The following is a 14183-nucleotide window of genomic DNA, read 5'->3' on the forward strand; positions in this document are numbered from 1 at the left end:
TACCCGCTGCGTGCGGAGGGACAGCAAGATAGAGCAGGCTGCAGGGGGAAGGTGTGTGTTCGGCAGCGAAGTGCATTTGTCCTGTGATGGCTCTGAGGAGCTGCAGCTGGACCTGCATCGCAGAGTCTCCTTGTTCACCTCTGGCCACCTCTGAGGTGCCCTGGGATCCCTGCCTGGCTTCTGTGTGCTGCAGGGTGCAGCTCTCCCACGTGTCCGGGTCACTGAGTGCCTGGGTGCAGGCAGGTGAAGGGCTCTGACCATGAGCCCCAGCCCTAGGCTGTGCTGGAGTCAGTGGCAGCAGGGGAGTGCACACCCTGCTTTGTGCCTCAGCTTCCCCATGTGAATCAAATGATGGCTAGGGACAACCCCTCCCAGTGGCACTCACTGGAACCCCTCGAGCTGCCCACTTCCTCTGCTGAGCACACCTAGGGGTGACAAGGGCACCCCTGGAGCAGCCCCATGGGGACCCCTGCTCACCACGGCGTTATTGACACAGGCGCTACGGAAAACACTGCTGAGATTGTTCACACTAATGTTATTTAGCAGCAATATTTCCGTAATAAAAGAAATCAATGGGCAAGAGAAAAGACCTGTCCGGAGCTTTGATTTTCTCATTTTAATGGCATACTTATTTACTCCCACCAGCGTGCCCATCGGATTTTCATTACGTGGCCTTCGCTGTAAGTGGAGCAGTATTGATATGAGCTGCTGAGTTAGCGCCTTCCTGGGCGGGCCAGAGCAGGATTAGTCATGTTCCTTGACAGGCCTGCGGAGCACACACACAAACACAGGCCTGTGCACATGTGTGCACGTACATACAGCTGTGCACTTGAATGGGGCATGTGCACAGAGGTGCATGAACACACACACACAGCTGTTCTGCCTACACACATCCATACACATGCACAATAGGCTATGCACACTTTTCTGACCATATGGATGCATGATTGTTCTACATATGCGTGGATGTGCATACACCTGTCCTATAACCACCTGCACACTTTTAATTGCATGCACCTACACACTGCTAATGCACACGCATACAGAGTCCTCCTTGCACCCCTGCACACATCTGCACAGCCCATGCACGCCAGGATCACCTCCCATGCCCTTCTCACACCCATGTGCAGACACCCTGCTCTCCCCAGACTCCTGCCTATCCCTCTGCACTGTTGTGCCCCCATGGCTGTCCCAAGGATCCCCACTCCAAACCCAGCCCCATACCCTGTGCTGGGGCTCTGCACACACCAGACACCCAAGCAGGTGGGGTGACGATGTTTATTACTGACATCTCTTTTGGGATGACAAAAGATGATGTAGCCCATGCATGGGGCTGCCAGTCGGAGGGATGAGGAGAGATGTACTGCAGGCTGGTGGCCTGGGGACACAGATTATTTTTGGAACAGAACAGAGCTGGAAGCCCTCTGCTGAGCTCACAGGGGTGTGGGGCTGTGAGCAGAGTGCACATCCCCACTTGGTTGGGGACCCGGCTGGCTCTCAGCCAGGGGAAGTGTTTTGAGGGGCAAAGTCCCATCCTGAGCTGATTTGGAGTTTTGGGCACCTGCAGACACTCAATTTGTGCACAGCCTGGAGGCCATGCTTGGTTAAGGCGACAGATGGTGCTGACCCCCTTGGGTGAACAACAAGGGGGAGGCACAAGGAAGGGATCTCTTCCACCCAAGGGGCAGGTGACACAGCAGGGATAGGTGCCAGGACAAACCTTCAGCGCAGAGGCTGAGCATCCCCATACTGCCTGGGCATCCTCCCCTGGTGCCTGGGGACATCATGTGCTGCCAGCACCTGGGAGCCACAGCGGGAGCTGCCAGCTGGACACTGTGCTCTGTGCTGACCACAGCCGCGGCTGCCTGCCAGCCTGGATGGCACGCGGGGAACCTCCCAGGGGCTGCTTGGTGCTGGATGCACCGGCATCCTCATCCCCAGGTTTTGGGATCTGCAGACCAGGGAAGAGGAGGAGGAGGAGGAAGGGGGAGGAAGGATGTTGGGGCACGCTGTCCAGCCAGGCTCAGCAGCCCAAAGTGCTGAAGAAGGCATTGGCTTCCAGGAGCAGGCCCTTGGTGAAGGCGCGCAGGGTGTAGAAGAGGGTGATGAAGTCCTGAGTGCTGAAGAGGGTGTCTGCCAGTGCGAAGGCAAGTGTGGAGGGGACAAAGCCTCGGCCGTACTCCACCATCCAGGTGCCTGCACTCCACTGCACTGATGTGGCCTCTCCCGCGTGGTGCACGATGGTGTCCCCTGCCAACACACATGGCATCACTCCCAGTGGCTATCCCACATCGTGCCCAAGGTAGAGATGCATGGGGATGGGAGATGCAGCGCTCAGCCCCTCCCCATCCCTTCCCTGTGGCCAGCAGCCATCCCTCTATTATTGACACCGTTATGGTGCAGGGGACATGGAGAGCCTTGTCCCCCTCTCCAGGCTCTTGCCAGCTGGAAGGAAGAGGCCGCATGACAGAGCAGAGTGGCCACACCGCAGGATGGGGATGCAGCCCTTGCCTCATGCTTACCGGGATAATAGATCTCGCTTCTGGTGGTTCCCTCTTTCCACTGCCGGAAGGTGCCTGAGATGATGGTGTCGTAGATTTCTGCCCAGTAGCGACCTGCGAAGGGCAAAGCATCACTCATCTTGTCCCCGTAGGGGTGAGAGGGCTGCCAGCCCCTGGGATGGACAGTCCCAGCAGGAGAGGAGCTAGAAGAGCACAGAGACACCCCCTGCCCCACGTACCTGAGTGTCCCCCAGTGTCAATGGCCGTCCCAAAGAGCAGCACATACTCAGTGAGGGACGCGTGCAGCAGGCACATGGAGCCCATCCAGCCGCCTGCGTTCACAAACACCCACTGCAAGTCCTCATCAGGTAGGATGTGGCCCGGGTGCTTCTTACGCAGCTCCACGATGATCTTGGAGAAAGCCAGTTCATGGTCCAGCCCTGCAGTACCGGGGTCAGCTTGAATCCCTGGCACAGACCAAGCGCTAACGGTCCCCCTACACAGCATCGTCAGCCATGGGGTCCCAGCTTGGCTTTTGGGGGCTCTACCTGGAGGAGAACGCTCCTTCCCCAGTCCCACCGCCTCCCCACTTGGTGGAGAAGGATGTATGAGATTGAGAGCCCCAGGGCCCACCCTGGCACCAGCTGGAGCGGGACCCCGAGATGATAGCGGCCCTGTCCCAGTAGCATGCAGCCCCCTGCTGCGACCCTATGGGACTCCCCATGGGAGCTGATGCCTGTCCCATCCCACTGTCCCGCAGCACCAGAACCTCCCGCCCGCATTTCCCCACTGCCGCTCCTTTCCTGACCCCTTTCCCCTTCTCGGTTCCGCTTCCCGTATCCCCCCACCCCCACATACCCGCGTGGTGCCGGGCGAGCTGGGCGATCTCGGCGGGCTGGAACTCGTACCGCTTGCAGGCCAACCAGCCCCGCAGCCCCTGCAGCAGCAAGGCCAGCGCTCCCAGCCCCAACCCAACCCGCAGAACCCACGGCCCCGCCACCCCCATTCCGCCGCGCCGCTCCGCACCGCGCCGCGCCGCTCCGCCCCGCCCGCGGGGACAACCCGGGACCGCCCCGTCGAGGCCACGCCGCTCCCGGCCGCTGCGCTGCGCCTGCGCGAAGGGGCGGGATGGAGGCGGGACCGCCCGGAGGGGACGGGGCTTCCGGGTGGTGGCGGAGGCATGGAGTCGGCGGCGGGGGGAGGCGGAGGCGGCTTCCGTGCCAGCGGTACGGCGGGGCCGGGGAGCGCGGGGCGGGGAGGAGGGGGAGTCCCCGCCCCGCTCGTGTCATCCCGCTCGTGTCCCCACGCATGTCCCTAACCCCACTGGAGTCCCACCACCCGTGTTCCTCGTTAGGTGTCCCCCGCCCCACTCGTGCCCACACGCTCACGTTCCCAACATCGAGTTCTCCCACTCGTGTCCTCCCAGTAGTCTCCCTCTCGTCTTCCCCTGCCTCGTGTTCCTCCACTTGTGTCCCCCTCAGTCGTGCCCCACCTGTATCACCAAACTCATGCCCCTCACTCGTGTTCCCCTCTTGTGTCCACCCTACTTGTGTCCCTCAGTAGTGACCCCACTTATGTTCCCCCCGTCATCTCTTCACATACGCATGCCCTTGGCCTACCTGTGGCTCCTGCTTGTGTCCCCCCAGTCATGTCCTCCAACTTGTGTCCCAACAAATGCCCCCACCCCAACTTGCATGCCCCCAGTTGAGTTCTATCCCTTGTGTTCCCCTGTCGCATCCCCTACCTCACCTGAGTCCCCTTACTCATGTCCCATAGTCATTGCCTCCTCCTCTCACACTTCCCCATTCAGTTCCCCCACCTGCGTTCCCCCGCTTCTGTTCCCCCGGTCATCTCCCTGCCCAATCATGTCCTCAGCCCACTCGTGTCCCCCACTCATGTCCCTCAGGAGTGATCCCCACTCATGCCCCCTTGGTGACTCTGCTGCCATCCCGCAGAGCACCAGCACTCCCGCTACAACCCACTGCGGGATGAGTGGGTGCTGGTGTCCGCGCACCGCGTGAAGCGGCCCTGGCAGGGACAGCTGGAGAAGCCCCCACCCGAGGACGTGCCCCGCTGGGACCCCAAGAACCCTCTGTGCCCTGGGGCCACCCGGGCCAATGGCGAGGTACCATGGAGCACCCTCACCCTGTCTCCCCCTCTGAGCCTCACTCCCCATCACCAGACCCCATTTCTCACCCCTACAGGTGAACCCCCACTACGACGGCACCTTTGTCTTCCCCAATGACTTCCCCGCATTGCAGCCTGATGCCCCTGAGCCTGGTAACTCCTACAAGGATTCTGGGGGGGCTGGAGGGGCGTGGATGCTGCCCAGATCCCCTCCCTACTCTCTGTCCCCCCCCAGATGACAGTGGCCACCCCCTGTTCCGAGCAGCAGCTGCCCGGGGTGTGTGGTGAGTACTCCCAGCTCTGGGAACAGGCAGCTCCATTGCTTTCCTTTGCACTCCTGTTCCAATTTTTGGGCTCTCACCCGTGGGGGGCTTTTTCCCCAGCAAGGTGATGTGCTTCCACCCGCACTCTGACCTGACGCTGCCCCTCATGTCGCTGCTGGAGATTCGGGCGGTGATTGATGCGTGGGCAGAGCTGGAGGCAGAGCTGGGGGCCTCCTACCCTTGGGTGCAGGTCTGTTGGGGACAGGGGATGTGTCCCCATCCCTGGGGACACACGGGGGAGGTGCTGCTGGAGCCCCGTGTCCGGGTCCCTTGTCCCCACCTGGTGCCCCTACGTGTCAGGGCACTGCTCTCCTGTGCTGTTTTCCCATTGTGCTGGGGACACCATTTTGTCCCTGGGGGGACAGGGGTGCTGTCACCTCTCCCCCTACACTGCTTCTTCTACAGATCTTCGAGAACAAAGGGGCGATGATGGGCTGCTCCAACCCACACCCGCACTGCCAGGTGAGGCTGTCACCCCAGGGGCGAAAGGACAAAGAGGACAAAGCCCCCTGGAAGATGGGAATGCAGCGGGGTCAGTCCCCCTCTTGTCCCCTCTCTGCAGGGGACTGTCCCTTGCGGTTGCCGCATGCTGGACTGCCCACCTGGTGGCAGCACGGAACCGTGGTTGAGCAGGTGTAGGGTTGGGTTTAGGTGCTGTGGCATGAGCCTAGAGTTCTCAGGGGATGTGATGGGGCCGGCTCCTTGGGGACAGGTGGCAACGCAGCCCTGTGTCCCTGCCAGGTGTGGGCCAGCAGCTTCCTCCCCAACGAGGCACGCTTGGAGGAGCGGACGCAGCGACAGCACCACAGCCAGCACGGCGTGCCCATGCTGCTGGAGTATGCTGAGCAGGAGGCTCAGCGTAAGGTGAGGACACGGCTGTCACCCTGTCCCTGAGTGGGGCATGTCCCTGTACCCCAGTGTCCCCATCCCCTGAGCACTGTGTCCCACAGGAGCGGCTGGTGGTGGAGAACGAGGACTGGCTGGTGGTTGTGCCCTACTGGGCCACTTGGCCCTTCCAGACCCTGCTCCTGCCCCGCCGCCACGTCCTCCGCCTGCGGGACCTGTGTGACAGCGAGAGGGACAGTGAGTAATGCCCTGGGCTGCTTTTCGGGAGGGAGCTCTATGGGGTTTTGTGGTAATGAAGGACGTAGCGCTCCATGCTCTTGCGGTGCTGTCTGCATGGGTAGGGAGCGGCCAGCATGTCCCTCGTGCTTGTCACCGGGGCCTGGTGTCCCTGGGGGTCCTGGCCAGCTATGGGTGCGCTCACTGCGCCCCAACCCCACAGGCCTGGCCTCCATCATGCGGCGGCTGCTGATCAAGTATGACAACCTCTTCCAAGTCTCCTTCCCCTACTCCATGGGCTGGCATGGTGAGTGTCCCCTCTCCTCTGCCCCTCTGTCCTCATCTCTCCCATTCCACACCTGACCCCGTACCCCCCTCAGGAGCCCCCACGGGCCCCCACCTGCGGGAGGACTGTGGGCACTGGCAGCTCCATGCCCATTACTACCCACCGTTGCTCCGCTCCGCCACCGTCCGCAAGTTCATGGTGGGCTACGAGATGCTGGCACAGGCACAGCGGGACCTCACCCCTGAGCAGGTGAGGAGCTGGGCCTGGCAGGCGGAGCTCAGGGAGTGGCCTGGCTGCTCGTTGAGCTGCCCCAGCCTCGTGTCTGCTCCCTGCAGGCTGCAGAGCGGCTGAGAGCCCTCCCGGAGGTGCACTACAAGCTGAGGCCTCAGGAGCCGGTGTGTGGTGCTGCCCAGGTGTGAGGCGTGGTGGAGGGCTCGGCCGAGGCCTGTCAGCTTCTTCTGAGCTTCCTCACAGACTGTGGCTTCCCCAGCCCTCATCCTGCCACATCCCTGCGCAGTCACGATGCCAAAGGGCTTGCCTTCCTCCCAGTCAGGTCTTACTGGTGGAACCGGGAGCGGTGCTCAATAAACCCACAAGCAAAGTGCCTCTGACTGTGCCCTGCTGGCTTCTGGCCCATTAGGAGGAGCCCCAGCTGCTGGGAGGGGAGGTAACCTGGGGGCTGCAGGGGATGTGCTGCTCGCTGCTGTCTCTGCATTGCCTCCTCGTCCTCCCTGGGGGGAGCTCTGAGCCTGCCTGAGCTGCAGTGCAGGCTGAGGAGGAGCGGGAGGCAGGAGGCTGCCCCAGGTGCATCCATCTCCTAGGCAGGGCTGAAGGCTGGCAAACTCACTGCTCCTCTTCCTTCTCAGCATCTGGGGACACAGCCCTCATCCTGCCTGCCTGGGTACTTGGATGCTGCGTAGGGTGCAGCGTGGGGCTGGATGCAGCATCTGGGCTGGGAGATGTGGCAGGCAGCTCCACGATCTGCTCCCCCCTGCAGCCCCATCCCCTCTGTGATGCCCCACAGCTGATTCAGGGATTTGTCCTGTGGGGATGCCCACAGCCATGGAGCACCATCTGCCACCACATGCTCATGCAATTCTATTTTAATTGTCACCAAAGAGCCATTCTCATAACTCCCTAATGAGGCCCATAGCGTTTTGAAGTCTGAAAGTGGTCCCCTGGGGGCCAGAAATCTCTTGCAAGCAGGGAGATTCTTCTCTGCAGGACTGATCTGCTACCTCCAAGACGGTGTCTTGTGGGAAGTACCACGTGTCCCTGTCTATGCATTGTTCCCACATCCCTGCCTGTGGGAGGCTGGATGTTGCCTCCATCCTCCCTGTGATATCCCCATCCTCCTCCTGATATTGTCATCCCCTACAGTGTCCCCATCCTCACCCCCTCTGTCCCCGTCCCCTCCAACATCCTGCCCCTGAAGTCCCCATTGCAGAGCCAGTGAGATGTCCCTACCATTATTCCACTTGTGTCCCCCATGCCCAGCAGGTCCCAGAATTTCTGGGAGGAGGTGGTGGATGGCAGCGTGTTGGAGTGATGACCACCACCACTGCAGCCCCCTGCTCCCCTTCCTCCTAGCAACAAGTGCACGCTCACAGCAATCATAGACCCTGCCCAGCTCTTCCCCAGGGCCCTGGAAAAACGGCAACGGATTTGCTTAAATGTGGGAATCTAGATTGGGGTAATTAGCCGCTGAACCGGTTGTAACGAGGCTCGTCATCCCCCTGCACGCGCAGTTAGCTCTGATTTAATAGCCCACCGGCTCTCAGCCCGGGCCGCTGTGCGTCAGCCCGGGGCCGTAAATGAAACTTGCAGTAAGTCAAGCGGTATTAAACTTTACAGTCACTGTCTTTAAAAACGAGACTCTTTCTCTAATAAATCAGAGCAAGTGGGATTGTAAATATCAGGGCAGGATCTGTATTGCTTAATTAAACAGAACCTAATGAACAGCCTGTTTGTTGTGTTGTGATTTAGGATGAAAGCCAGGAGATGGTGTGTGCCGAGGAGCACAGGTACTGCTGAAGTAACACTGAGACACTGTGAGGGATTCATTTTATTTCTTTTCTTTTCTTTCCCACAAAAAAAAAAAAAAAAAAAAAAAAAAAAAAAAAAAAATTCAAGGGGGGACATCAGGTGGATTTATAGGAGGAAGGAAATGGCTTGTTAGGGGTAAAAATACCCTGGTACCTTTAAGTGGGGTGTGAGGGGATGGGAAAACACAGCCAGGAGAGATGAAGCCGTGCTTGCATCACAGGGAGGGTGTGATTTTGGGGGACGAGGTGGAGCTGGGTGCAGGATCGTTGCTGTGACCCTGAGTGTTGCCAGCTCTCTGCACAACCTGCAGCCCCTAGACCGCAGCCCTACTGTCCGCAGGCTCAGTGTGACATTGCCATAGTGCAGGGGGCCCCTTTGGTGCCAGCTCTGAAGCCCAAACTCTGCTGCCCCCATAGGTCCTCCCTGCCTCCCAACACAGGTGAGACGACAAATACAGCGTGAAAGAAGTTAATCTGTGACCAGAGCGTTTTAATCAGAAAAAAAAAAAAGGTATTAGTGCAGGCCTGCTGGCTCCTGCCAAACTGCGCTTTTACTGTCCCTGCCGGTACAGGGTTTATGGCTGTCATTTCATTCCAGTTTTACTGTTGTTTTTGCCTTTATTGTCGAGTTTCCCCTTGCCTCCAGTTGCCTGTGATTGAATTGATGGAGGGGGGGGATAGAGAAAGAGGAGGAGGAAGGGAGAGAGGAAGGCCCTCTAGCTCATGGGGACGGAGAGCAGCCCAAACCCCTCTGTTTCTATCTGAAAGATGCCATCAGGAACTGAACATGAAAAGTAATTACAAAAATTTAAGCGGATGCTGAACGCCCTCGTGCCCTGCAGCAATCAGCTCCCTGCTAAGGACAGCTCTGGTATGCCAGGAGAATGAAAACCAAAACCCCAAATCCCCCCAGAACTGCTCTTGGCACAGCACCCAGCTTATCCTGGGTAGCCCAGGGCATCTCTGAGTGTTTGGGCTCTGTCTGGGCTCCAGGAACGCAGCCCCATGTAATCTCATTTGTTACGCACCTGAAATGGGCAGTGCTATGAGCTGCATCACCCTGCAGCAACCGTGTGGGCAGTAAGCGGGAAGTTCCTCCATCACCCCAAATTTCCTGGTGCTGAGGACATACTGCTCCACCATGAAGCTACCTCATAAATAACCCCGGATGCTTTTTAACCCTCTCCACCCCATTTTCAAGTTCCCCCAAAGATCAGGGATGCTCAAAAAACTGCTTCTGTTGCGTGTTGGTAACAGCAGGACCCATTCCAGCTCCTTAGAAACCTTGGCACAGGAGAACAGAAATGAACCCCCTGCCCTTGCCAGCATCCGAACCCCCCCACCCCCCACCCTGGATCAGCCATCGCATCGAGGACTTGCAATGATTATGATAAAACCTGCAGGACACCAAGGGCATCACTATGATTTGTGCTGTCTAAATGTTAATCAGAATAATAATGCCTATTGAGACAGCTGTTTTAAAAGGCAGTGATGTCGGAGTAAAAATTCCAATAAAACTCTATTAGCCCTTCCTCGTTACACTAATGGTGCCTGCTGCTAAAAGCCCCCCGCTATAGACACCCGTATTAATGGGCTTATTACAGGAAATAAAATCCAAGCCTGAACATTACAGTGAAGCCTGATTAATTCAGCAAGGTAATCTTTTCCTTTTCCTTTTTTTTTTTTCCCCTCCTCTCTCCCTTTTCTCCCCTCCACCCTTTAGTTAATGAAATATGCTCCTTGAAGTGCCAACTGTGGAGCTTTGTATGGAGTTTGGTGACATTTTTGAACTTATTTTGTTGATGTGGAGAAGAAGGGCTCCTTGGGGACATCCATCAGAGCTGGTGATGCAGCAGTGCAGGGTGACATCGGCTGTCCCATGGATGGCCATGGCTTGGTTGCCAGCCCTGTTGCTTGTCCCCAGATCTGCTGCTGCCATGCCCAGCACATGGCACGAGGCAGAAATCCAGGGCACACACATGGCTGCTCGTCCAGCCTATAAATAACTGCCATAAAAATCCTCTTCCCAGCCTTTTTGTGTGCAGCCAAACCCTGCCAATGGGAGAGGAGATGGCATCTATTTTATGGGCGGCTGGAAGCCGGCTTTGCATTTTTCTGGCTCATGTAATCCCACAGGTACCCTCGTTTCTTCTCTTTGTTAACAGCCTTTTGCTTCATGTTCCTCCCAGCCACATTCAATTATGGTCTCTGCTCCTGCTGCCCAGGAAAGGAGAGGGGAGAGGGATGGAGGGAAGGAAAGAGAAGCAAGGAAGGGGCAATATCAGTTTGTGCTCCATCCTGGCAAGCCTGGAGTGATACAGAGATCACCGCCTGGTAATGACTGCATTTATCAGCCTCATTACTTTTACTAACTGCTGTGAGAAGCTATTGGGAGCCTCTGGGTGTTCCTGGTGGCCGGGTGTGCCCATCTCCCCATCACTGTGGGCTGGTGTGGTCCTTGTGTGATGCTGAGTGCTGCCAGCTCTGATCTTCTGAGCCTCCATGGTAAGGAATTTCTCCCAGATCTGCTGCAGTCTTTGAGTTAACGACACTGTATGCTCCGGACATCTCTTACTGCTCATATGATGGACACAACCTGTGCTGATGTACCATGCAGCCATGTCCCCCCACCGACCAATGCTCTCTGCATCAGTCCCCTGCTCTCCTTTCCCAGGGGTTTGCTGTGATCGCTGCCCCATCGCAGTCCTTGCTCTGCTGTTGGGTGGTGAAGGCGATGGTCCCTGTGGGCTGGTGAGCAGGAAGGAGAAAATACAGGGGAAGGAAGGAGAAGGAAAAAAAGAAGAAATCAATTTAGCTGCAATAAAGCCTCTTACTGTATTAGCTGCTAATCCACAAATACACAAACACACAGAGGGAGTCCTTGGAATAAAGGCATTTAATTATGCTGTTTGCTCAAAGCTGGCTCTGAATGGTCTGACACAATGGTGAAGCAGGCACAGCAGGACCCAGGGAGATGCTGGGACATTCCTCTTCATTGTAGCAGTGCTATTCCCCTCCATGGGGACATGGATCACCTCTCTGGCCACCTTCAGACCTCCCCAAGGTCCCTGTGGGGGCCACCTGTGGTCCTGAAGGGGTTGGAATGGGTGCCCCCAGCCGCGACAGCACTGTGGGCATCATGGGGCTGTTTGCTCTTTCTTCCTCTCCTTTCTCACTTCCTTGCAGGAGGGGCTGTGGGGGGGCTATAACTCTTCTCCTCTCCCGTTTGATCTGCCAGCGGGCTCAGCAGGGGAAGACCCTGCCTTGGCAGGCTGCCCACGAGATAAAAGGCACAGAGGGCCCAGCCAAAACATTTTTTCCACTGTTCCCCCACCCGTTCACCCCTTCCTCCATCCCCCCGGTTTTCTTGGCAGAGGACAAAACGGGAAAATGAGCGTACGCCTTTCAAAGCCCTTCTTCTTTCAATATTGAATGGGGCCTGGATCCCCTTCTGGATGCTGGATTGCTGGCATTCCCGCTCCCCACGCAGCCTAAACTGTAACAGCTGAGGGCTGAGGGTGACAGTCGGGGGCTGCCAGCATGTACCCCAACTGAAGGCAACCAGGGGGCAAAATCCAGTGGGAAAGAGCTGCCCAAAGTTGGTATGGCTCTTCTGCCCTGAGGTGCTCACTAGGATGCAGGAATCCCATCCTGCCCCAAGCAGGGATGAAAACCATACCGAGACCTGGCAGGGCACAGCCCAGCTCCGCCTGCTGCTTCGGACCCAGCTGATTGTTTCACTTTAACGTTTTCCAGAGATTTTCTTTTGATGTCACCCTTTTCTATATGATTTTTTTTTGAAGATGATAATGATCTTCCATTTCCAAATGAAAAGTCATTTGGCACTCATGGGGGAAAAAAAAAGATTTATTTTTTTCATTTAAAGCTGTTGAAACAGGATAGTTAAACCACTGCATGTCTTTTTTTTTCCTTCCCCACAAGATTTTTGAGAAGAGAAATTCCTCTGAAGTGACTTTTTCTTGGGAAGTGTTTTGATGAACTGGCATTTTTTGGATGAAAAAGCATTTCCGTCCAAAGTGCCTGGCCATACTGAGGTGAAGGGCCGGAGGAGAGGGGCAGATGTGGAGAGGAGGGATGTGGGCAGAGGCAGGAGCCTGATTTTGGTATTTCTCTGATTGTCTGGAGAAGCTGATCTTCCCAGAGGTTATGTAGAAGCATGTGGAAGGCAGGGAGGGTGTTACAGGCAGCTTTTTGGCTTTGGCTTCACCAATGGCAAAGTATGCCTGACCAGTCTGCTGGCCTTCTGGGATGGACTGATGGCACTGGGGGACAAGGGAAGAAGGGAAGAGCAGCAGATGTCATCTACCTGGACTTGTGCAAGGCCTTTGGTATGGTCCCCCACAGCACACAAGCCACTAAACTGGGGATGTGGATTTGATCGATGGGCTGTTAGAAGGGTGAGGTATTAGAACTGCAGAATCATAGGAACATTACGGTTGGGAAGGGCCACCAAGATCATCTGGTTCAACTGCCAACCCATCCCCACCATGCCCACTAACCACATCTCTCTGTGCTGCATCTCCATGGTTCTGGAGCACCTCCAGGGATGGTGACTCCACCATATTCCTGGGCAGCCTGCACCAGTGCCTCACCACTCTTTTGGGGAAAAAATGTTTCCTAATATCCAATTCGAAATTGGCTGGGTAGCCGCATCCAAAAAGTTATAGTCAGTGACTCAATGGCCGGGTAGGAACCAGTAACGAATAGTGTCCTACAGGAGTCTGTGCTGGGGCCAATACTATCCAGTGTCTTCACCAGTGACATAGACAGTGATTGTCCCACTCTGCTCTACCCTCAGGAGGGCCCATCAGCAGTATTGCACCTAGCTCTGGGGACCTCGGTACGGGAAGGATGCAGACCTGTTGGAACTGACTCAGAGGAGGCCATAAGGATGCTCAGAGGGCTGGAGCATCTCTGCTGTGGAGACAGGCTGAGAGTTGGTCTTGTTCAGGCTGAAGAAGGGTCATGGAAGACCTTATAGATTCCAGCACCTAAAAGGGAGTTAAAAGAAAGATGGAGAAAGAAATGCTCCCTCAGAGGAGCTCCCTTTGTTACATTTGAGCACTCTCATTAGCTGCTTTTTTGTGTGCCACACTGATTCTGTGTTACTGAGGTTTATTAACCCATGTAAGGCAGGACAGATCAAATGGCTTTCAAGAGCCTAAGTGAATCACAGCAATGCTATCATCCCTCACCACAAAATTCATAATCTCTGTGAAAAATTAGAGCAAGCCAGACTGACAATCCCTATTCTCCTCATGCCCTGAAAGCAGGGCCTTAGTTATTTTACCTTTCTTTAAATCTTTCATCCTGTCCTCACTAGCCAGCTCTGATTCTTCCTGACAATGGGATCTGGCTGCACACGTGCTTTCAAATACTGGTGCAGGCAGTGGTGCTCCTGCAGCATGCAACAGCTTTGAATTGCTACATGGTTTTTGGGGTGCCAGATGCTGTTTGGGGTGTCCCATGCGTGGCAGGTCCTCGGTGTCTGGGACCCTTTCTGTGGTGCCAGCAGGTGGTGGTGATGTGTAACTGATTCCTCCTGGTCTTTACTTATTGGTGGCTTTTAATGTCGTGCTAGCAACAGATTGGCACCAGACTTTCCATAGGCACTTGCCCCATGGTAAGGCATTTCTTTTAGCACTTCCTGAGCTGGATGCAGGCACTCACTTCGTTCTCTTGGTCTCCAGCTCATGCCAGTGCCAGACAGCAGCAATCATCTGGAGGGAAAACAGGCAAAACCTCTTATCACGCCTACAGGTCTGGTTGACACAGTCTTTCCACTCTCTGATTGTGTTTAATACCTTCCATTTCACAT

The 14183-nt window shown here is 56.3% G+C and overlaps 2 protein-coding genes across 5 annotated transcripts; one reads left to right on the plus strand and one right to left on the minus strand.

Annotated features, from left to right (window-relative positions):
- Positions 1265-3519, minus strand: SIGMAR1 (sigma non-opioid intracellular receptor 1). The gene is made up of 4 exons (XM_021381188.1): positions 3360-3519; positions 2741-2941; positions 2523-2615; positions 1265-2250 (listed from the first exon to the last, which is right to left on the minus strand). Exons 1-4 carry the CDS (start codon positions 3505-3507, stop codon positions 2024-2026), a joined length of 669 nt encoding a protein of 222 aa, XP_021236863.1. The 5' UTR covers positions 3508-3519; the 3' UTR covers positions 1265-2023.
- GALT (galactose-1-phosphate uridylyltransferase) lies at positions 3608-8260 on the plus strand. 4 transcript variants are annotated; one of them, XM_021381183.1, is made up of 12 exons: positions 3608-3727; positions 4457-4626; positions 4706-4781; positions 4864-4912; positions 5012-5141; positions 5357-5413; positions 5693-5815; positions 5902-6034; positions 6237-6320; positions 6394-6548; positions 6635-6712; positions 6849-8260. In XM_021381183.1, exons 1-12 carry the CDS (start codon positions 3682-3684, stop codon positions 6885-6887), a joined length of 1140 nt encoding a protein of 379 aa, XP_021236858.1. In that variant the 5' UTR covers positions 3608-3681; the 3' UTR covers positions 6888-8260. The 4 variants fall into 4 exon arrangements, with proteins under 4 accessions (XP_021236858.1, XP_021236862.1, XP_021236860.1 ...); XM_021381187.1 differs by having other exon boundaries at positions 3654-3727; positions 4408-4626; positions 4684-4781; positions 6853-8260; XM_021381185.1 differs by lacking the exon at positions 3608-3727 and having other exon boundaries at positions 4554-4626; positions 4706-4912; positions 6853-8260.

Source organism: Numida meleagris, chromosome Z (assembly GCF_002078875.1).
Source record: "Numida meleagris isolate 19003 breed g44 Domestic line chromosome Z, NumMel1.0, whole genome shotgun sequence".
NCBI classification, from domain to species: Eukaryota; Metazoa; Chordata; class Aves; order Galliformes; family Numididae; genus Numida; species Numida meleagris.